The sequence below is a fragment of the Bombina bombina genome, chromosome 6, assembly GCF_027579735.1.
Source record: "Bombina bombina isolate aBomBom1 chromosome 6, aBomBom1.pri, whole genome shotgun sequence".
In the NCBI taxonomy this organism is placed as follows: Eukaryota; Metazoa; Chordata; class Amphibia; order Anura; family Bombinatoridae; genus Bombina; species Bombina bombina.
In genome coordinates this window covers 127,004,053-127,028,325 of record NC_069504.1, presented here as the reverse complement: position 1 = coordinate 127,028,325, position 24,273 = coordinate 127,004,053, and the positions used below count along the sequence as shown (strand labels likewise).

At 41.2% G+C, this 24,273-nt stretch overlaps 1 protein-coding gene across 1 annotated transcript in view; it reads right to left on the bottom strand.

Moving 5' to 3' along the window:
- The window catches only part of GTSE1 (G2 and S-phase expressed 1), a 160,353-nt gene that overhangs the window by 84,813 nt on the left and 51,267 nt on the right, over positions 1 to 24,273 (bottom strand). Inside the window, exon 4 of the mRNA XM_053716605.1 lies at positions 20,327 to 20,969. Within this exon, the coding sequence (XP_053572580.1) occupies positions 20,327 to 20,969 (643 nt within the window). The remainder of the gene's footprint in view (positions 1 to 20,326; positions 20,970 to 24,273) is intronic.

Sequence of the window (24,273 nt, the reverse complement as noted above, 5' to 3'; positions counted from 1 at the left end):
AACGGTACTGTGCCTTTAAGAATAACAAATTTTGTCAATTTGAAAAACAGTGAAAAAAGGCAGTAAATCAAACAAAATTTTTACAGTGTGTATAATAAGTTAACAGAGCATTGCACCCACTTGCAAATGGATGATTAACCCCTTAGTTCAAAAAACGGATAAAAAAAAAACGATAGAATTTTTTTTTAACAGTCACAACAAACTGCCACAGCTCTGCTGTGGCCCTACCTTCCCAACAAACGACTTTGGAAAGCCTAAGAGCCCTCTAGAGATGTCCTTTAGCCTTCAGGGGACTCCTTGAGGAAAGCTGGATGCTCAGTCTGTAATTTTTGCTGCGCAATTAAGCACTAAATTAGGCCCCTCCCACTCATGTTAAACCAGTGGAGGGCCTCAGGAAACCGTTTCTGGGCAAATTTAAGCCAGCCATGTGGAAAAAACTAGGCCCCAATAAAGTTTTATCACCAAAGCATATATAAAAACGCTTAAACATTCCAGCAAACGTTTTATATTGCAAATCTATAAGAGTATTTATTACCTCTGAAAGTAAGCATGATACCAGTCGCTATTAAATCACTGTATTCAGGCTTACCTTACATAAATCTGGTATCAGCAGCATTTTCTAGCATTTACATCTCTAGAAAAAATTTTTTAACTGCACGCCATTCCCCAGCTGAAGTTACCGCTCTCTTCAGTTATGTATGAGAACAGCAATGGATCTTAGTTACAACCTGCTAATGTAAGATTTTAATGAGTATATTAATGGTGTCCATATTGTTACAGAGGTTAGTGTATCCTTATGACTATTTTTAACATCAGACATGATGTCATGCTGACTTAGTCAGTAAGCAAGCATATAACATATATGGATATGGGAGTGACAAGTATTGCAAAGGGCTTCAAATAACTCACAATACCTAGTTTGGAATATGGCCAAAAGTGTATTGTCAGCAGTTTTAAAGGGTATAAGAATTAGGGAGAAATAATGGTAGACAGAGTTCATCTTTGGAAGGTTAAACACCAACAAGCTATAACCGGGACTCCCACATGAAACAAACAGGGTAATATTCATTTATATATTATTTCTCTGTTAAATTGTTTTTATGTGTTTAACCTTGTAAACAGTAACATGTAATCTTGTTATTTATCTGTTCTTTAATAAATGTGTGATGGTTTAAATAGTTGAAGGTAGTATGGTTGTCTGTTTCTGGAGGGTTTTTAAAGATATACAGTACGGTATATGAAATTAGTTTGCACAGGGCCCATTATTGATATATGTATATATTAATTTTGCGACGTGGACAGCTTTTAACATAAGATCCTTTGGTTAGTTAAGAGTAATTTCTTACACTAAGATCATAGAGATCACAGGCAGATTCTTCTTAAAAATAAACTTTTGATTGAAGAAAAAAAAATAACTACTTTACACCACTTCTCTCTTACTACCTCCATGCTTGTTGAGAGTTGCAACAGAATGACTGAATATGGCAGTTAGGGGAGGAGCTATATAGCAGCTCTGCTGTGGGTGATCCTCTTGCAACTTCCTGTTGGGAAGGAGAATATCCCACAAGTAATGGATGATCCGTGGACTGGATACACCTTACAAGAGAAATTGGATTGCAAATTAGCTGCAGACAAAAAACAAAAAAAATTGTAAAAAGTCTCTTGAATAAATTTGTTTCCTTTTCTTTTGGTCTAACATAGAAATGTAATAATAAAAAAGGTGCACTGCTCATAAGAATGGCGTATATTCAGAAAAAAGAGCAGACTGGGAAATGCTTGGAGGTGGGATTGAAAACAACCAATGGGCTGCTGCTTTGCAGCTCTACTTCATATTTGACCGTTTTCTTCAAACGGCACTTTGCTGTGGATGCGCTGTGTTAAGGAAAACTTACACAGTGCAGCCTGATGTGGATCAGTGCAGCAAAGTTAAAGCACTAAAAGTTCCTGAATATGTCCTGTTCTTTCTGCAGACATGATGCATTTTCTGCGATCTCAGATCACTGTATGTTCTGCCTTGGGGATTATGGCTAAGGGAAGTGACACTTAGCTTCGCTGGGGTGCTCTTTGCCTCCTCCTGCTGGCCAAGAGTTGAATTTCCCACTAGTTATTGGAATGATGTCGTGGACTCTCCATGTCTTGGGTAAGAAAAGTGTGTGTGTGAGAATCAGAGAGAAAAGTTGCCCAATCAATGTTAAAAACAGAAAAACACAGAATTTATGCTTACCTGATAAATTTATTTCTCGTGATGTTTCGAGTCCACGGATTCATCCTTACTTGTGGGATATTCTCCTCCCCTTCAGGAAGTGGCAAAGAGTACCCACAGCAGAGCTGCCTATATAGCTCACCCCTTAGCTCCACCCCCCAGTCATTCGACCGAAGGCTAGGAAGAAAAAGAAACCATAGGGTGCAGTGGTGACTGAAAGTTTAAAAATAAAAATATATATGCCTGTCTTAAAAAACAGGGCAGGCCGTGGACTCAATACATCACAAGAGAAATAAATTTATCAGGTAAGCATAAATTATGTTTTCTCTTGTAAGATGTATCGAGTCCATGGATTCATCCTTACTTGTGGGATACCAATACCAAAGCTTTAGGACACGGATGAAGGGAGGGACAAGACAGGGACCTTAAAACGGAAGGCACCACTGCTTGTAGAACCTGTCTCCCAAAAATAGCCTCCGAAGAAGCAAAAGTATTGAATTTGGAAAATTTGGAAAAAGTATGAAGCGAAGACCAAGTCGCCGTCTTACAAATCTGTTCAACAAAAGCCTAATTTTTAAAAGCCACAGCTCTAGTAGAATGAGCAGTAATCCTTTCAGGAGGCTGCCTTCCAGCAGTCTGATAGGCTAAACGGATGTCGCTTTTCGGCCAAAAGGAAAGAGGTAGCCGTAGCCCTTTGACGTCTCCGCTTGCCAGAATAAACAACAAAGAAGATGTTTGACGGAAATCTTTAGTTGCTTGTAAGTAGAATTTTAAAGCACGAACCACATCAAGATTGTGTAACAGACATTCCTTCTTAGATGAAGGATTAGGACACAAAGAAGGAACCACAATCTCTTGATTGATATTCTTATTAGAAACAACCTTAGGAAGAAACCCAGGTTTGGTACGTAAAACCACCTTATCTGCATGGAAAACAAGGTAAGGGGAATCACATTGTAAAGCAGATAGCTCAGAAACTCTTTGAGCCGAAGAGATAGCTACTAAAAACAAAACTTTCCAAGATAAAAGCTTAATATCTATGGAATGCATAGGTTCGAACGGAACCCCTTGAAGAACATTAAGAACTAAGTTTAGGCTCCATGGCGGAGCAACAGGTTTAAATACAGGCTTGATTCTGACCAAAGCCTGACTAAATGCTTAAAACGTCTGGGACAACTGCCAGACGTTTGTGAAGTAGAATAGACAAAGCAGATATTTGACCTTTAAGAGAACTAGCAGATAATCCCTTCTCCAAACCTTCTTGGAGAAGAGACAGTATTCTAGGAATCCTAATATTACTCCATGAGTAACCCTTGTATTCACATCAATAAAGATATTTGCGCCAAATCTTATGATAAATCTTCCTGGTGACAGGCTTTCTAGCCTGAATCAGGGTATCAATGACCGATTCAGAGAAACCACGCTTTGAAAAAATCATGCCTTCAATCTCCAAGCAGTCAGACGCAGAGAAATTATGTTTGGATGCGTGAACGGGCCTTGAATTAGAAGGTCCCGCGTCATTGGCAGAGTCCACGGTGGAACCGAGGACATGTCCACTAGGTCTTCATACCAAGTCCTGCGTGGCCACGCAGGAGCTATCAGAATTACCGAAGCTCTCTCCTACTTGATTCTGGCAACCAGACGTGGAAGGAGAGGAAACGGTGGAAATACATAAGCCAGATTGAAGGACCAAGGCACTGCTAGAGCATCTATCAGTACCGCCTTGGGATCCCGGGACCTGGACCCGTAACGAGGAAGTTTGGCATTCTGATGAGACGCCATCAGATCCAATTCCGGTGTGCCCCATAGCTGAATCAGCTGGGCAAATACCTCCGAATGGAGTTCCCACTCCCCCGGATGAAGAGTCTGAAGACTTAGAAAATCCGCCTCCCAGTTCTCTACTCCTGGGATGTGGATTGCTGAGAAATGGCAAGAGTGATCCTCTGCCCACCAAATTATTTTGGTTACCTCCATTATCGCTTGAGAACTCCTTGTTCCTCCCTGATGATTGATATAAGCTACAGTCATGATGTTGTCAGACTGAAACCTGATGAATTTGGCCGCAGCAAGCTGATGCCACGCCTGAAACGCGTTGAAAATCGCTCTCAGTTGTAAAATGTTTATCGGGAGGAGAGCTTCCTCCCGAGACCATAAGCCCTGTGTTTTCTGGGAGTTCCAGACTGCACCCCAGCCTAACAGGCTGGCATCTGACATTACAATGAGCCACTCTGGCCTGCGGAAGCACATTCCCTGAGACAGGTGGTCCTGAGACAACCACCAGAGAAGAGAATCTCTTGTCTCCTGGTCCAGATGCAGTTGAGGAGATAAGTCTGCATAATCCCCATTCCACTGTTTGAGCATACATAGTTGCAGTGGTCTGAGGTGTAGACGAGCAAAAGGAATTCTTTTGCTTCCTTTTGTCCATTGCCGCTACCATGAGTCCGATTACCTCCATACACTGAGCCACTGATGGCTGAGGAATGGAATGAAGAGCTCGGCAAGTCCACGGTAGTCATATATTGACCCTCCTGGATCAGAGGTAGAATACTCCGAATAGTCTCCATCTTGAATGATGAAACTGAGGAACTTGTTTAGAATTTTGAGATCCAAGATTGGTCTGAAAGTTCCATCTTTCTTGGGAACCACAAACAGGTTTGAATAAAACCCTAGCCCCTGTTCCTCCTTTGGGACTGGGCGAATCACCCCCATGGTATGTATGTCTTCTACACAGCGTAAGAACGCCCCTCTCTTTGTCTGGTTTACAGACAATCGAGAAATGTGAAATCTCCCCCTTGGAAGGGAGCCCTTGAATTCCAGAAGGTATCCCTGGGACACAATTTCTAAAGCCCAGGGATCCTGAGCATCTCTCGCCCAAGCCTGAGCGAAGAGAGGGAGCCTGCCCCCTACTAGATCCGGTCCCGGATTGGGGGCTACCCCTTCATGCTGTCTTAGAGGCAGCTGCAGGCTTCTTGGCCCGTTTACCCTTGTTCCAAGACTGGCTAGGTATCCAGACTGACTTGAATTGGGCAAAATTCCCCTCTTGCTTTGTAGCAGAGGAAGCTGAAGCAGGACCACTCTTAAAGTTCCGAAAGGAACGAAAATTATTTTGTTTGGGCCTCATCTTATTTGATCTATCCTGAGGGAGGGCATGACCAATCCCTCCAATGATGTCTGAAATAATCTCCTTCAGTTCAGGACCGAATAGGGTCTTACCTTTGAAAGGAATGTTCAAAAGTTTAGATTTAGATGACACATCAGCAGACCAGGACTTAAGCCATAACGCCCAGCGTGCTAAAATGGCAAAAAAACATAATTTATGTAAGAACTTACCTGATAAATTCATTTCTTTCATATTAGCAAGAGTCCATGAGCTAGTGACGTATGGGATATACATTCCTACCAGGAGGGGCAAAGTTTCCCAAACCTCAAAATGCCTATAAATACACCCCTCACCACACCCACAAATCAGTTTAACGAATAGCCAAGAAGTGGGGTGATAAGAAAAAAGTGCGAAGCATAAATATAAGGAATTGGAATAATTGTGCTTTATACAAAAAAATCATAACCACCACAAAAAAGGGTGGGCCTCATGGACTCTTGCTAATATGAAAGAAATGAATTTATCAGGTAAGTTCTTACATAAATTATGTTTTCTTTCATGTAATTAGCAAGAGTCCATGAGCTAGTGACGTATGGGATAATGACTACCCAAGAAGTGGATCTTCCACGCAAGAGTCACTAGAGAGGGAGGCATAAAATAAAGACAGCCAATTCCGCTGAAAAAAATCCACACCCAAAATAAAAGTTTAAATCTTATAATGAAAAAAACTGAAATTATAAGCAGAAGAATCAAACTGAAACAGCTGCCTGAAGTACTTTTCTACCAAAAACTGCTTCAGAAGAAAAAACACATCAAAAATGGTAGAATTTAGTAAAAGTATGCAAAGAAGACCAAGTTGCTGCTTTGCAAATCTGATCAACCGAAGCTTCATTCCTAAACGCCCAGGAAGTAGAAACTGACCTAGTAGAATGAGCTGTAATTCTCTGAGGCGGAGTTTTACCCGACTCGACATAGGCATGATGAATTAAAAATTTCAACCAAGATGCCAAAGAAATGGCAGAGGCCTTCTGACCTTTCCTAGAACCGGAAAAGACAACAAATAGACTAGAAGTCTTTCGGAAATTCTTAGTAGCTTCAACATAATATTTCAAAGCTCTAACTACATCCAAAGAATGCAATGATCTCTCCTTAGAATTCTTAGGATTAGGACACAATGAAGGAACCACAATTTCTCTACTAATGTTAGAATTCACAACCTTAGGTAAAAATTTAAAAGAAGTTCGCAACACCGCCTTATCCTGATGAAAAATCAGAAAAGGAGACTCACAAGAAAGAGCAGATAATTCAGAAACTCTTCTAGCAGAAGAAATGGCCAAAAGAAACAAAACTTTCCAAGAAAGTAATTTAATGTCCAATGAATGCATAGGTTCAAACGGAGGAGCTTGAAGAGCCCCCAGAACCAAATTCAAACTCCAAGGAGGAGAAATTGACTTAATGACAGGTTTTATACGAACCAAAGCTTGTACAAAACAATAAATATCAGGAAGATTAGCAATCTTTCTGTGAAAAAGAACAGAAAGAGCAGAGATTTGTCCTTTCAAGGAACTTGCAGACAAACCTTTATCCAAACCATCCTGAAGAAACTGTAAAATTCTCGGAATTCTAAAAGAATGCCAGGAAAAATGATGAGAAAGACACCAAGAAATGTAAGTCTTCCAAACTTGATAATATATCTTCCTAGATACAGATTACGAGCCTGTAACATAGTACTAATCACAGAGTCAGAGAAACCTCTTTGACTAAGAATCAAGCATTCAATCTCCATACCTTTAAATTTAAGGATTTGAGATCCTGATGGAAAAAAGGACCTTGTGACAGAAGGTCTGGTCTTAACGGAAGAGTCCACGGTTGGCAAGAGGCCATCCGGACAAGATCCGCATACCAAAACCTGTGAGGCCATGCTGGAGCCACCAGCAGAACAAACGAGCATTCCTTCAGAATCTTGGAGATTACTCTTGGAAGAAGAACTAGAGGCGGAAAGATATAGGCAGGATGATACTTCCAAGGAAGTGACAATGCATCCACTGCTTCCGCCTGAGGATCCCTGGATCTGGACAGATACCTGGGAAGTTTCTTGTTTAGATGAGAAGCCATCAGATCTATTTCTGGAAGTCCCCACATCTGAACAATCTGAAGAAATACCTCTGGGTGAAGAGACCATTCGCCCGGATGTAACGTCTGGCGACTGAGATAATCAGCTTCCCAATTGTCTATACCTGGGATATGAACCGCAGAAATTAGACAGGAACTGGATTCCGCCCATACCAGTATTCGAGATACTTCTTTCATAGCCAGAGGACTGTGAGTCCCTCCTTGATGATTGATGTATGCCACAGTTGTGACATTGTCTGTCTGAAAACAAATGAACAATTCTCTCTTTAGAAGAGGCCATGACTGAAGAGCTCTGAAAATTGCACGGAGTTCCAAAATATTGATTGGTAATCTCACCTCCTGAGATTCCCAAACCCCTTGTGCTGTCAGAGACCCCCACACAGCTCCCCAACCTGTCAGACTTGCATCTGTTGAAATTACAGTCCAGGTCGGAAGAACAAAAGAAGCCCCCTGAACTAAACGATGGTGATCTGTCCACCACGTCAGAGAGTGTTGTACAATTGGTTTTAAAGATATTATTTGAGATATCTTTGTGTAATCCCTGCACCACTGGTTCAGCATACAGAGCTGAAGAGGTCGCATGTGAAAACGAGCAAAGGGGATCGCGTCCGATGCAGCAGTCATAAGACCTAGAATTTCCATGCATAAGGCTACCGAAGGGAATGATTGTGACTGAAGGTTTCGACAAGCTGAGATCAATTTTAGACGTCTCTTCTCTGTCAGAGACTGAGTCATGGACACTGAATCTATCTGGAAACCTAAAAAGGTTACCCTTGTCTGAGGAATCAATGAACTTTTCGGTAAATTGATCCTCCAACCATGATCTTGAAGAAACAACACAAGTCGATTCGTATGAGATTCTGCTAAATGTAAAGACTGAGCAAGTACCAAGATATCGTCCAAATAAGAAATACCACAATACCCTGTTCTCTGATTACAGACAGAAGGGCACCGAGAACCTTTGTAAAAATTCTTGGAGCTGTTGCTAGGCCAAACGGCAGAGCCACAAACTGGTAATGCTTGTCTAGGAAAGAGAATCACAGAAACTGATAGTGATCTGGATTAATCGGAATATGCAGATATGCATCCTGTAAATCTATTGTGGACATATAATGCCCTTGCTTAACAAAAGGCAGGATAGTCCTTACAGTTACCATTTTGAATGTTGGTATCCTTACATAACGATTCAATATTTTTAGATCCAGAACTGGTCTGAAGGAATTCTCCTTCTTTGGTACAATGAAGAGATTTGAATAAAACCCCAGCCCCTGTTCCCGAACTGGCACGATTACTCCAGCCAACTCTAGATCTGAAACACATTTCAGAAATGCTCGAGCCTTCGCTGGATTTACTGGGACACGGGAAAGAAAAAATCTCTTTGCAGGAGGCCTTATCTTGAAGCCAATTCTGTACCCTTCTGAAACAATGTTCTGAATCCAAAGATTGTGAATTGAATTGATCCAAATTTCTTTGAAAAAATGTAATCTGTCCCCCCACCAGCTGGGCTGGAATGAGGGCCGCACCTTCATGTGGACTTGGGAGCTGGCTTTGGTTTTCTAAAAGTCTTGGATTTATTCCAGACTGGAGATGGTTTCCAAACTGATACCGCTCCTGTGGATGAAGGATCAGGCTTTTGTTCCTTATTGTGACGAAAGGAACGAAAACGATTATTAGACCTAAATTTACCTTTAGATTTTTTATCCTGTAGTAAAAAAGTTCATTTCCCTCCAGTAACAGTTGAGATAATAGAATCCAACTGAGAACCAAATAATTTATTACCCTGGAAAGAAAGGGAAAGCAAAGTTGACTTGGAAGACATATCAGCATTCCAAGTTTTAAGCCATAAAGCTCTTCTAGCTAAAATAGCTAGAGACATATACCTGACATCAACTCTAATGATATCAAAGATGGCATCACAAATAAAATTTTTAGCATGTTGAAGAAGATTAACAATGCTATGAGAATTATGATCTGTTACTTGTTGCGCTAAAGCTTCTAACCAAAAAGTTGAAGCTGCAGCAACATCCGCTAAAGATATAGCAGGTCTAAGAAGATTACCTGAACATAAGTGAGCTTTTCTTAGAAAGGATTCAATTTTCCTATCTAAAGGATCCTTAAAGGAAGTAATATCTGCCGTAGGAATAGTAGTACGCTTAGCAAGAGTAGAGACAGCCCCATCAACCTTAGGGATTTTGTCCCAAAACTCTAATCCGTCAGATGGCACAGGATATAATTGCTTAAAACGTTTAGAAGGAGTAAATGAATTACCCAAATTATTCCATTCCCTGGAAATTACTTCAGAAATAGCATCAGGGACAGGAAAAACTTCTGGAATAACTACAGGAGATTTAAAAACCTTATTTAAACATTTAGATTTAGTATCAAGAGGACCAGAATCCTCTATTTCTAATGCAATTAAGACTTCTTTAAGTAAAGAACGAATAAATTCCATTTTAAATAAATATGAAGATTTATCAGCATCAACCTCTGAGACAGAATCCTCTGAACCAGAGGAACCATTATCAGAATGATGATGTTCATTTAAAAATTCATCTGAAAAATGAGAAGTTTTAAAAGACTTTTTACGTTTACTAGAAGGAGGAATAACAGACATAGCCTTCTTAATGGATTTAGAAACAAAATCTCTTATGTTAACAGGAACACTCTGAGTATTAGATGTTGACGGAACAGCAACAGGTAATGTAACATTACTAAAGGAAATATTATCTGCATTAACAAGTTTGTCATGACATTCAGTACAAACAACAGCTGGAGGAACAGATACCACAAGTTTACAGCAGATACACTTAACTTTGGTAGATCCAGCACCAGGCAGCGATTTTCCAGAAGTATCTTCTGACTCAGTGTCAATCTGGGACATCTTGCAATATGTAATAGAAAAAACAACATATAAAGCAAAATTTATCAAATTCCTTAAATGACCGTTTCAGGAATGGGAAAAAATGCCAGTGAACAAGCTTCTAGCAACCAGAAGCAATAAATAATGAGACTTAAATAATGTGGAGACAATAGTGACGCCCAAATTTTTTAGCGCCAAAAAAGACGCCCACATTATTTGGCGCCTAAATGCTTTAGCGCCAAAAAATGACGCCACATCCGGAACGCCGACACTTTTGGCGCAAAAAAACCGTCAAACATGACGCAACTTCCGGCGACACGTTTGACGCCGGAAACAGAAAAAAAGTTTTTGCGCCAAAAAAGTCTGCGCCAAGAATGACGCAATAAAATGAAGCATTTTCAGCCCCCGCGAGCCTAACAGCCCACAAGGAAGAGTCAAATTTTAAGGTAAGAAAAATGATTTATTCATATGCATTATCCCAAATATGAAACTGACTGTCTGAAATAAGGAACGTTGAACATCCTGAGTCAAGGCAAATAAATGTTTGAATACATATATTTAGAACTTTATATAAAAGTGCCCAACCATAGCTTGGAGTGTCACAGAAAATAAGACTTACTTACCCCAGGACACTCATCTACATGTAGTAGAAAGCCAAACCAGTACTGAAACGAGAATCAGTAGAGGTAATGGTATATATAAGAGTATATCGTCGATCTGAAAAGGGAGGTAAGAGATGAATCTCTACGACCGATAACAGAGAACCTATGAAATAGACCACGTAGAAGGATATCATTGAATTCAAATAGGCAATACTCTCCTCACATCCCTCTGACATTCACTGCACGCTGAGAGGAAAACCGGGCTCCAACCTGCTGCGGAGCGCATATCAACGTAGAATCTAGCACAAACTTACTTCACCACCTCCATAGGAGGCAAAGTTTGTAAAACTGATTTGTGGGTGTGGTGAGGGGTGTATTTATAGGCATTTTGAGGTTTGGGGAACTTTGCCCCTCCTGGTAGGAATGTATATCCCATACGTCACTAGCTCATGGACTCTTGCTAATTACATGAAAGAAACCTGAATGCTTTGATGAACAAAAATTTTCTTCAGGAGACCCTCTAATTTTTTATCCATAGGATCTTTGAAAGCACAACTATACCCGATAGGTATAGTTGTACGCTTAGATAGAGTAGAAATAGCTCCCTCCACCTTAGGAACTGTCTGCCATGAGTCCCTTATGGTATCAGATATGGTTAACATTTTCTTAAAAACAGGAGGGGGAGTGAACGGAATGCCTGGTCTATCCCACTCCTTAGTAATATTCACAATCCTCTTAGGGACTGGAAAAACATCAGTGTAAACAGGAACCTCTAAGTATCTATCCATTTTACACAATTTATCTGGGACCACTATAGGGTCACAATCATCTAGAGTTGCTAATACCTCCCTAAGCAATAAGCGGAGGTGTTCAAGCTTAAATTTAAAGGCCGTCATATCAGAATCTGTCTGAGGAAGCGTCTTTCCTGAATCAGAAATTTCTCCCTCAGATAACAAATCCCTCGCCCCTTCAGAGCATTGTGAGGGTATATCAGAAACGGCTACTAGAGCATGAGATGGCTCAGCATTTTTCCTTAACCCAGAGCTGTCCCGCTTTCCTTGTAAACCAGGCAGTTTGGATAAAACCTCATTGAGGGTTGTATTCATAACTGTGGCCATGTCTTTTAAAGTAAATGAATGCGACGCACTAGAGGTACTTGGCGTCACTTGTGCGGGCGTTACTGGTTGTGACACTTGGGGAGAGCTAGATGGCGAAACCTCATTTATTTCTGACTGAGAATCATCTATTGCTCTATTTTTAAGTGCTAATATATGTTCTTTATAATTTATAGACATATCAGTACATTTGGGACACATTCTAAGAGGGGGTTCCACAATGGCATCCAAACATATTGAACAAGGATTTTCCTTGGTATCAGACATGTTAAACAGGCTAGTAATGTAACAAGCAAGCTTGGAAAACACTGTAATCAAAGTAAATAACACTTAGAAATAAAACGGTACTGTGCCTTTAAGAGAAAAAAAGCTGCACAAGTTCTGCAAAACAGTGTAAAAAAGCAGTAAACTTAACGAAATTTACAGTATTATCTTACAGCCTTAGTAATCTTGCACAACTATGCAAATAAACAATTAACCCCTTAAATGGCAAAACCGTATTGAAAAAACGTCAAAACCGGTAAAAAAAAAAAAAAAGACTTTCAGCACCTTGCCACAGCTCTGCTGTGGCGCCTACCTGCCCTTCAGAACGATTTGTGGGGAAAAAACCTCCTTTACAGCCCTCAAACACAGCAGAAGCAGTAGGATGACTCTTAAGGAAAAGAAACTGCGCCACTGAGGCGTGAAAATAGGCCCCTCCCACCTCACTCAATGTTTTGAGGCCTATTAGAAAAACACCTGAGTGTCTCTTAATTAACCATGTGGGTTAAAAAACCTTAACAAAAGCCACAAAGACCCCTTCAGTCCCTTCAAAAAAAATGTTATAATTGCATCATTTACTTGAACAAACAAAAACAGAATTTATGCTTACCTGATAAATTACTTTCTCCAATGGTGTGTCCGGTCCACGGCGTCATCCTTACTTGTGGGATATTCTCTTCCCCAACAGGAAATGGAAAAGAGTCCCAGCAAAGCTGGTCACATGATTCCTCCTAGGCTCCGCCCACCCCAGTCATTCGACCGACGGACAGGAGGAAATATATATAGGAGAAACCATATGATACCGTGGTGACTGTAGTTAGAGAAAATAATTCATCAGACCTGATTAAAAAACCAGGGCGGGCCGTGGACCGGACACACCGTTTGAGAAAGTAATTTATCAGGTAAGCATAAATTCTGTTTTCTCCAACATTGGTGTGTCCGGTCCACGGCGTCATCCTTACTTGTGAGAACCAATACCAAAGCTTTAGGACACTGATGAAGGGAGGGAGCAAATCAGGTCACCTAAATGGAAGGCACCACGGCTTGCAAAACCTTTCTCCCAAAAATAGCCTCCGAAGAAGCAAAAGTATCAAATTTGTAAAATTTGGCAAAAGTGTGCAGTGAAGACCAAGTCGCTGCCTTACATATCTGGTCAACAGAAGCCTCGTTCTTGAAGGCCCATGTGGAAGCCACAGCCCTAGTGGAGTGAGCTGTGATTCTTTCAGGAGGCTGCCGTCCGGCAGTCTCATAAGCCAATCGGATAATGCTTTTAAGCCAAAAGGAAAGAGGTAGAAGTCGCTTTTTGACCTCTCCTTTTACCAGAATAAACAACAAACAAGGAAGATGTTTGTCTGAAATCTTTAGTAGCCTCTAAATAGAATTTTAGAGCACGGACTACGTCCAAATTGTGTAACAAACGTTCCTTCTTTGAAACTGGATTCGGACACAAAGAAGGTACAACTATCTCCTGGTTAATATTTTTGTTGGAAACAACTTTCTGAAGAAAACCAGGCTTAGTACGTAAAACCACCTTATCTGCATGGAACACCAGATAGGGCGGAGAACACTGCAGAGCAGATAACTCTGAAACTCTTCTAGCAGAAGAAATTGCAACCAAAAACAAAACTTTCCAAGATAATAACTTAATATCTACGGAATGTAAGGGTTCAAACGGAACCCCTTGAAGAACTGAAAGAACTAGATTTAGACTCCAGGGAGGAGTCAAAGGTCTGTAAACAGGCTTGATCCTAACCAGAGCCTGAACAAATGCTTGAACATCTGGCACAGCTGCCAGTCTTTTGTGAAGTAAAACAGATAAAGCAGAGATCTGTCCCTTCAGAGAACTTGCAGATAATCCTTTCTCCAAACCTTCTTGTAGAAAGGATAGAATCTTAGGAATTTTTATCTTGTTCCATGGGAATCCTTTAGATTCACACCAACAGATATATTTTTTCCATATTTTAAGGTAAATTTTTCTAGTTACAGGCTTTCTAGCCTGAATCAGAGTATCTATTACAGAATCTGAAAACCCACGTTTTGATAAAATCAAGCGTTCAATCGCCAAGCCGTCAGTTGGAGGGAAACCAGATTTGGATGTTCGAATGGACCCTGAACAAGAAGGTCCTGTCTCAAAGGAAGCTTCCATGGTGGAGCCGATGACATATTCACCAGGTCTGCATACCAAGTCCTGCGTGGCCACGCAGGAGCTATCAAGATTACCGAGGCCCTCTCCTGATTGATCCTGGCTACCAGCCTGGGGATGAGAGGAAACGGTGGGAATACATAAGCTAGGTTGAAGGTCCAAGGTGCTACTAGTGCATCTACTAGGGTCGCCTTGGGATCCCTGGATCTGGACCCGTAGCAAGGAACCTTGAAGTTCTGACGAGACGCCATCAGATCCATGTCTGGAATGCCCCATAATTGAGTTATTTGGGCAAAGATTTCCGGATGGAGTTCCCACTCCCCCGGATGGAATGTCTGACGACTCAGAAAATCCGCTTCCCAATTTTCCACTCCTGGGATGTGGATCGCAGACAAGTGGCAGGAGTGATCCTCCGTCCATTGAATTATCTTGGTCACTTCTTTCATCGCCAGGGAAGTCCTTGTTCCCCCCTGATGATTGATATATGCAACGGTCGTCATGTTGTCTGACTGAAACCTTATGAATTTGGCCTTTGCTAGTTGAGGCCAAGCTCTGAGAGCATTGAATATCGCTCTCAGTTCCAGAATGTTTATCGGGAGAAGAGACTCTTCCCGAGACCATAGACCCTGAGCTTTCAGGGATTCCCAGACCGCGCCCCAGCCCACTAGGCTGGCGTCGGTCGTGACAATGACCCACTCTGGTCTGCGGAAGCTCATTCCCAGTGACAGATTGTCCAGGGTCAGCCACCAACGGAGTGAATCTCTGGTCTTTTGATCTACTTGAATCGTCTGAGACAAGTCTGTATAATCCCCATTCCACTGTCTGAGCATGCACAGTTGTAATGGTCTTAGATGAATTCGTGCAAAAAGAACTATGTCCATTGTTGCAACCATCAATCCTATTACTTCCATGCACTGCGCTATGGAAGGACGAGGAACAGAATGAAGTACTTGACAAGAGCTTAGAAGTTTTGATTTTCTGACCTCTGTCAGAAAAATCCTCATTTCTAAGGAATCTATTATTGTTCCCAAGAAGGGAATTCTTGTTGACGGGGACAGAGAACTTTTTTCTTTGTTCACCTTCCATCTGTGAGATCTGAGAAAGGCTAGGACGATGTCCGTATGAGCCTTTGCTTTTGACAGGGACGACGCTTGAATCAGGATGTCGTCCAAGTAAGGTACTACTGCAATGCCCCTTGGTCTTAGAACCGCTAGAAGGGACCCTAGTACCTTTGTGAAAATCCTTGGAGCAGTGGCTAATCCAAATGGAAGTGCCACAAACTGGTAATGCTTGTCCAGAAAAGCGAACCTTAGGAACTGATGATGTTCCTTGTGGATAGGAATATGTAGGTACGCATCCTTTAAATCCACGGTAGTCATAAATTGATTTTCCTGGATAGTAGGTAGGATCGTTCGAATAGTTTCCATTTTGAACGATGGTACCCTGAGAAATTTGTTTAGGATCTTTAGATCCAAAATTGGTCTGAATGTTCCCTCTTTTTTGGGAACTATGAACAGATTGGAATAAAATCCCATTCCTTGTTCTCTTATTGGAACTGGATGTATCACTCCCATCTTTAACAGGTCTTCTACACAATGTAAGAATGCCTGTCTCTTTATTTGGTTTGAAGATAATTGAGACCTGTGGAACCTTCCCCTTGGGGGTAGTTCCTTGAATTCCAGGAGATAACCTTGAGAAACTATTTCTAGCGCCCAAGGATCCTGAACATCTCTTGCCCAAGCCTGAGCAAAGAGAGAAAGTCTGCCCCCCACTAGATCCGGTCCCGGATCGGGGGCTATCCCTTCATGCTGTTTTAGTAGCAGTGGTAGGCTTCTTGGCCTGCTTACCCTTGTTCCAGCCTTGCATTGGTTTCCAGGCTGGTTTGGGTTGTGAAGTATTACCCTCTTGCTTAGAGGATACAGAATTAGAGACTGGTCCGTTTCTGCGAAAGGGACGAAAATTAGGCTTATTATTAGCCTTAAAAGACCTATCCTGTGGGAGGGCGTGGCCCTTTCCCCCAGTGATGTCTGAAATAATCTCTTTCAAATCAGGTCCAAATAATGTTTTACCTTTGAAAGGAATGTTAAGCAATTTTGTCTTGGAAGACACATCCGCTGACCAAGACTTTAGCCAAAGCACTCTGCGCGCCACGACAGCAAACCCTGAATTTTTCGCCGCTAATCTAGCTAATTGCAAAGCGGCATCTAAAACAAAAGAGTTAGCCAATTTAAGTGCTTGAACTCTGTCCATAACCTCCTCATACGAAGATTCTTTACTGAGCGATTTTCTAGTTCCTCGAACCAGAAACACGCTGCCGTAGTGACAGGAACAATGCATGAAATTGGTTGTAGAAGGTAACCTTGCTGTACAAAAATCTTTTTAAGCAAACCCTCTAATTTCTTATCCATAGGATCTTTGAAAGCACAACTATCTTCGATAGGAATAGTAGTGCGTTTGTTTAGAGTAGAAACCGCCCCCTCGACCTTGGGGACTGTCTGCCATAAGTCCTTTCTGGGGTCGACTATAGGAAATAATTTCTTAAATATAGGGGGGGGAACAAAAAGGTATGCCAGGCCTTTCCCACTCTTTATTTACTATGTCCGCCACCCGCTTGGGTATAGGAAAAGCGTTGGGGGGCACCGGAACCTCTAGGAACTTGTCCATCTTACATAATTTCTCTGGAATGACCAAATTGTCACAATCATCCAGAGTAGATAACACCTCCTTAAGCAGTGCGTGGAGATGTTCTAATTTAAAATTTAAATGTCACAACATCAGGTTCAGCTTGATGAGAAATTTTTCCTGAATCTGAAATTTCTCCATCAGACAAAACCTCCCTCATGGCCCCTTGAGATTGGTGTGAGGGTATGTCAGAACAGTTATCATCAGCGTCCTCTTGCTCTTCAGTGTTTAAAACAGAGCAATCGCGCTTTCTCTGATAAGTAGGCATTTTGGATAAAAGATTTGCTATGGAGTTATCCATTACAGCCGTTAATTGTTGCATGGTAATAAGTATTGGCGCACTAGATGTACTAGGGGCCTCCTGTGTGGGCATAACTGGTGTAGACACAGTAGGGGATGATGTAGTATGTTTACTCCCCTCATTTGAGGAATCATCTTGGGCAATATCATTATCTGTTGCATTACTGTCCTTACTTTGTTTGGACACTATGGCACAATTATCACATAAATTTAAATGGGGAGACACATTGGCTTTCATACATATAGAACATAGCTTATCTGATGGTGCAGACATGTTAAACAGGCTTAAACTTGTCAACAAAGCACAAAAAAAGTTTTAAAATAAAACCGTTACTGTCACTTTAAATTTCAAACTGAAAACACTTTATTACAGAATATGTGAAAAAGTATGAAGGAATTGTTCAAAATTCACCAAAATTTCACCACAGTGTCTTAAAGCATTAAAAGTATTGCACACCAAATTTCAGAGCTTTAACCCTTAAATTAACGGAACCGGAGCCGTTTTTACATTTAACCCCTATACAGTCACAGAATGAGGCTCTGTCTATAACTAGAAAGGCCCCCATCTGAAAAAAGGTGTCCAACACAGTGCCTGCCGTTTTTCTAAACGTTCCCCAAGATTATAATACCAATAATTAGTTAGAATCTGCATAATATGCCTAGTAAAGCAATTGTTTTAGCCCAGAAAAATGTCTACCAGTTTTTAAGCCCTTTATTCTTTTATGTTTAACTAAGAAAATGGCTTACCGGTCCCCATGAGGGGAAATGACAGCCTTCCAGCATTACATGGTCTTGTTAGAAATATGGCTAGTCATACCTTAAGCAGAAAAGACTGCTAACTGTTTCCCCCAACTGAAGTTACTTCATCTCAACAGTCCTGTGTGGAAACAGCAATCGATTTTAGTTACTGTCTGCTAAAATCATCTTCCTCTTACAAACAGAAATCTTCATCCTTTTCTGTTTCAGAGTAAATAGTACATACCAGCACTATTTTAACAAACACTTGATAGAAGAATAAAACTACATTTAAACACCAAAAAAACTCTTAACCATCTCCGTGGAGATGTTGCCTGTGCAACGGCAAAGAGAATGACTAGGGTGGGCGGAGCCTAGGAGGGATCATGTGACCAGCTTTGCTGGGACTCTTTGCCATTTCCTATTGGGGAAGAGAATATCCCACAAGTAAGGATGACGCCGTGGACCGGACACACCAATGTTGGAGAAACACTTTTTTTTTTTTTTTTTTTTAACAGTGTCACCAGTAACAAATGAGCCCTTCAAGCAAGCTGAAATTCCTAGCTTACCCTTTCCCCATGGGGATATTGCCAGCCCTTTCTAGAATAAACACAGTCTGTCTAGAAAAACATGGACTGAACATACCTCATATGCAGCTTAGCATGCAAACCGTTCCCCCAACTGAAGTTTTCCTGTACTCTTCAGCCCTTGTGATAACAGCAGTGGATCTTAGTTACAAAGTGCTAAGATCATAAACCTCCTTGCAGAAATCTTCATCTCTTTTTCTGCCAAAGAGTAAATAGTACACACCGGCACCATTTAAAATAAACTTTTGCTTGAGAAATAAAAAACTAACCTTTTGTCACCACACTCGCTCTGCACTTCCTAGTTACTTAGAGTAGACAAAGAGAATGACTGGGGGTGGAGCTAAGGGGGAGCTATATAGGCAGCTCTGCTGTGGGTGCTCTCTTTGCCACTTCCTGAAAGGGAGGAGAATATCCCACAAGTAAGGATGAATCCGTGGACTCGATACATCTTACAAGAGAAATATGACTATACGTTCTATAAATATAGCCAATATATAAAATGTGGCACTATGATAAGATAGGAGTAACAGCACTCTTGGAGGGAATACATGGACCACACTAAATTAGAGGAATATAGATATTTTCAAAACGGTAATCTGAACACGTATTACGATATCAAGTTTAATTGGGAATCCAGTATGCAACCACAAATCCCAACTTTGTCAGGAAGCTATCCACAAACCTATAATCCCCACACCAAGCTGCAGATAGGGCCACACAGACTAGACACTTCATACCTCACACGGGGTCTCACATCCATAGTCTTTCCTTCCTTCTTACCACTACTTATTTCCAGAATCTCTCCTAACGTCAACCATTTCCCTTTTTTTTCCCCAGATAAGGAAAAGTACTTGGGTACCCTCTAAAAGGCACTTTCCTCATATCTTTGTCTCTATGAGATATGCTTACCTCGATATTGACCAGTTCAGTAGTTATATTTAGGTTATATTTATTATAGTTTAAAGTGAAGGTCAATTTTCATGTGAAAGTGCCAGGTTTAAAAAAAAAAAAAAAAAAAAAAAAAAAAAAAAAAAAAAAAAAACAGGGGCACTTTCATAAAAATTGACATTTCAGACGTCTAAAATACTTACCTTTTCTTATTGTAGCCGCTCCAGTGCTTCACCAGCCCGTCACAAGCCTCTTCATACATCAGCAATGACGATTCCGGCATCCTCCAACCAGGGCTTCTCCCCCGCCCCCCCCCCCCCCCCCGGGGTAATCATTGCCTGAGGCAACGCCGTGATTGGAGGAAGCCGTTTTAGTCATTGCTGGGTAAGTAAACCAGGAAGAAGCAGACGGGGCATCATTTCAGAACAGCGATCCGGCGTTGCAGAAGAACAAGGTAAGTATTTTTAAAATACGGTGCCATGTCAATTTTCATGAATGAACGTGTCCCTGTTTTTAATAGTTTTTTTTAAAAACCAGGCACTTTCACATGAAATTTGACCTTCACTTTAAACTTTATGTACTTAACGATGACTTGGTTATGTACTAAAACAAATATTGTGCAATTATTTCAATGTTTTGTACAAGCTTATTTCATAAATAGTGGTATTGCTGACCCTGGAACTTCTATAGAACAAATTATATAGGCAGTTAACATACCTTTTCCACTGTCAATCGATTATTTTTAGCTTGTGCTCCAGGTACCTTCAAAGCCTGCAGTCGGCTTCCTGTTGGCTTTTCTGCATTTCCACGTGCTCCAGTATTTTTCAACTGAGATGTTTTAGTCTTTTGTGCAAGTGGTGAAACTGCAAGCTGTTTGGCACATTTGGGCATGGGGCCTGTGCGCTTTGGACTTTCCATATCAGACTTCTTTTCATCACCCATGCAAGGCGCAGCAAATCGTTGCTGAATTGAAGGTGGCAGCTGATTGAAAGGGCTATCCTGCACACAATAAGTTTCACGCTTAAGGGCAACGGGGGTTTTAACGCAGTCATTAACATTGTCAAGGATATTTAGCTTGGATTTTGACTCCTGAACAAACTTCTCTACAGTTTCATTTTTCTCTGTTGCTAGTGGTTCTTTCTTTTGTCCATCAGATGAAAAACATTCCAGTTGCAGGGCTAACAGATGGGCTTCTTTAAAGATCTCAACAAACTTATCTCCACTAAGAGGACTCCATGTTACTGGGTCCTTGATTCCAGGTGGTGAATTTTCTTCTGACTCTGGACTTTTTATGGCAACACTCACACACCTTTCCTTATGTCTAATAGGCCCAATAAATACTTCATCATCATCATGTGCACTAGGAATAAAGAACAAGTTAAAAACATGGATTACTGCTTTTCATTTGTACAAAACCACATGCATTGTCAAAAGCATCAGGTATGAGATTCAAAATCTAAAGGTTCAAAGGGATTCTACAATGTGATTGTGTCATTTTTATACGAGACATCAAATCTCATCTGTATAGTCCTTTAAAAAAACAAATATTTTTTTGATACTGCTCTTGACAATTTAGCATATTGTTACATAGGGTGTTTTATGTACAGACTCAGCAGTCAAAGCACTTTACAAAGTCACATTTTCTCTTTCTTTCATTATTCAGACAGATTATACAATTTTGTATCCTTTGTTGGAGTGGCAACGTACTACTGAGTGCATCAGGTGAAGCAAGCCTACCAATATATGATTTTCAAAAAGAATATCAAGAGAATGAAGTAAATTGCAAACTTGTTTACAATTGTTTGCTCCATCTGAATCATAAAAGAAAAAAAATCCATTACATAGTAGCAGGATGCATGCATGGCCCTAATAATCAGCAATGTACATATTTAAGTGGTGTTAATCTGGGCATATTAGGTACAACGACCTTTTTTTTTTTAGCAATATGTCCCTTAAAGGGATCATAAACAACTTTATTTCTTTCATGATTCAAACAGAGCATGCAATTTCAAGCAACTTTCTAAATGTACTCCTATTATCAATTTTTGTTCTCTTGCTATCTTTATTTGAAAAGCAGCAATGTACAGCTTTGGAGCAGGCCCATTTTAAGTTCAGCACCCTGGATAGTGATTGCCTATTGGTGGCTACATTTATCCACCAATCAGCAAGCGCTACCCAGGTGCTAAACCAAAATGGGCCGGCTCCTAAGTGTAGCATTCCTGCTTTAAAAAAAAAAAAAAAAAAAGGATGGCAGTAGAACGAAGAAAATTTAATAGGAGTAAATAAGAAAGTTGCTAAAAATTACATATTCTATCGGAATCATTGAAGAAAAAAAAAAACAGAATTTATGCTTACCTGATAAATTACTTTCTCCAACGTTGTGTCCGGTCCACGGCGTCATCCATTACTTGTGGGATATTCTCCTCCCCTACAGGGAAAGGCAAGGAGAGCACACAGCAGAGCTCTCCATATAGCTCCCCCCCCAGTCATTCGACCGACGGTTAGGAGAAAAAGGAGAAACTATAGGGTGCCGTGGTGACTGTAGTGTATAAAGACAAAAAAAATTTCAACCTGATTAGGAAAACCAGGGCGGGCCGGACACACCGTTGGAGAAAGTAATTTATCAGGTAAGCATAAATTCTGTTTTCTCCAACATTGGTGTGTCCGGTCCACGGCGTCATCCATTACTTGTGGGAACCAATACCAAAGCTTTAGGACACGGATGAAGGGAGGGAGCAAATCAGGTCACCTAAATGGAAGGCACCACGGCTTGCAAAACCTTTCTCCCAAAAATAGCCTCCGAAGAAGCATAAGTATCAAATTTGTAGAATTTGGCAAAAGTGTGCAGAGAATACCAAGTCGCTGCCTTACATATCTGATCAACAGAAGCCTCGTTCTTGTAGGCCCATGTGGAAGCCACAGCCCTAGTAGAGTGAGCTGTGATTCGGTCAGGAGGCTGTCGTCCGGCAGTCTCATAGGCCAATCGGATAATGCTTTTTAGCCAGAAAGAGAGAGAGGTAGCAGTAGCTTTTTGATCTCTCCTCTTACCAGATTAAACGACAAACAAAGATGAGGTTTGTCTAAAATCTTTTGTTGCTTCTAAATAGAACTTTAAAGCACGAACAACATCTAAATTGTGTAATAAACGTTCCTTCTTTGAAACTGGTTTCGGACACAGAGAAGGAACAACTATTTCCTGGTTAATATTCTTGTTGGAAACAACTTTTGGAAGAAAACCAGGCTCAGTACGCAAAACAACCTTATCTGAATGGAAAACCAGATAGGGTGGATTACACTGCAAAGCAGATAATTCAGAAACTCTTCTAGCAGAAGAAATAGCACCCAAAAACAGTACTTTCCAAGATAATAACTTAATATTTATGGAATGTAAAGGTTCAAACGGAACCCCTTGAAGAACTGAAAGAATTAAATTTAGACTCCAAGGAGGAGTCATGGTTCTGTAAACAGGCTTGATTCTAACCAAAGCCTGAACAAAAGCTTGTACATCTGGCACAGCTGCCAGTCGTTTATGTAACAAGACAGATAAAGCAGAAATCTGTCCCTTTAGAGAACTAGCGGACAACCCTTTATCCAAACCTTCTTGGAGAAAGGAGAGAATCCTTGGAATTTTTATTTTACTCCAGGAGAATCCCTTGGATTCACACCAACAGATATATTTACGCCATATTTTATGGTAAATCATTCTAGTCACAGGTTTTCTGGCTTGGACCAGAGTATCTATCACAGAATTCGAAAACCCACGTTTGGATAAAATCAAGCGTTCAATTTCCAAGCAGTCAGCTGCAGAGAAACTAGATTTGGATGTTCGAATGGACCTTGTACTAGAAGATCCTGTCTCAAAGGTAGCTTCCATGGTGGAGCCGATGACATTCACCAGGTCTGCATACCAAGTCCTGCGTGGCCACGCAGGAGCTATCAATCACTGAGGCCTTTTCCTGTTTGATCCTGGCTATGAGCCTGGGAAGGAGAGGAAACGGTGGAAACACATACGCTAGGTTGAACGACCAAGGCGCCACTAATGCATCCACTAGAATCGCCTTGGGATCCCTGGATCTGGACCCGTAACAAGGAATCTTGAAGTTCTGACGGGACGCCATTAGATCCATGTCTGGAATGCCCCATAATTGGGTTAACTGAGCAAAGACCTCCGGGTGGAGTTCCCACTCCCCCAGATGGAAAGTCTGACGACTCAAATAGTCCGCCTCCCAGTTGTCTACTCCTGGGATGTGAATAGCAGATAGATGGCAGGAGTGATTCTCTGCCCATTGGATGATCTTGGTTACTTCCTTCATCGCTAGGGAACTCTTTGTTCCCCCCTGATGATTGATGTACGCAACAGTCGTTATGTTGTCCGACTGAAATCTTATGAACCTGGCTTTCGCTAGCTGAGGTCAAGCCAGGAGCGCATTGAATATTGCTCTTAGTTCCAAAATGTTTATCGGGAGAAGCGACTCTTCCCGAGACCATAGGCCCTGAGCTTTCAGGGAGTCCCAGACCGCGCCCCACCCCAAGAGGCTGGCGTCGGTCGTGACAATGACCCACTCCGGTCTGCGGAAACTCATTCCCTGAGACAGGTGATCTTGGGTCAACCACCAGAGAAGTGAGTCCCTGGTTACCTGGTCTACTTGAATTTGGGGAGACAA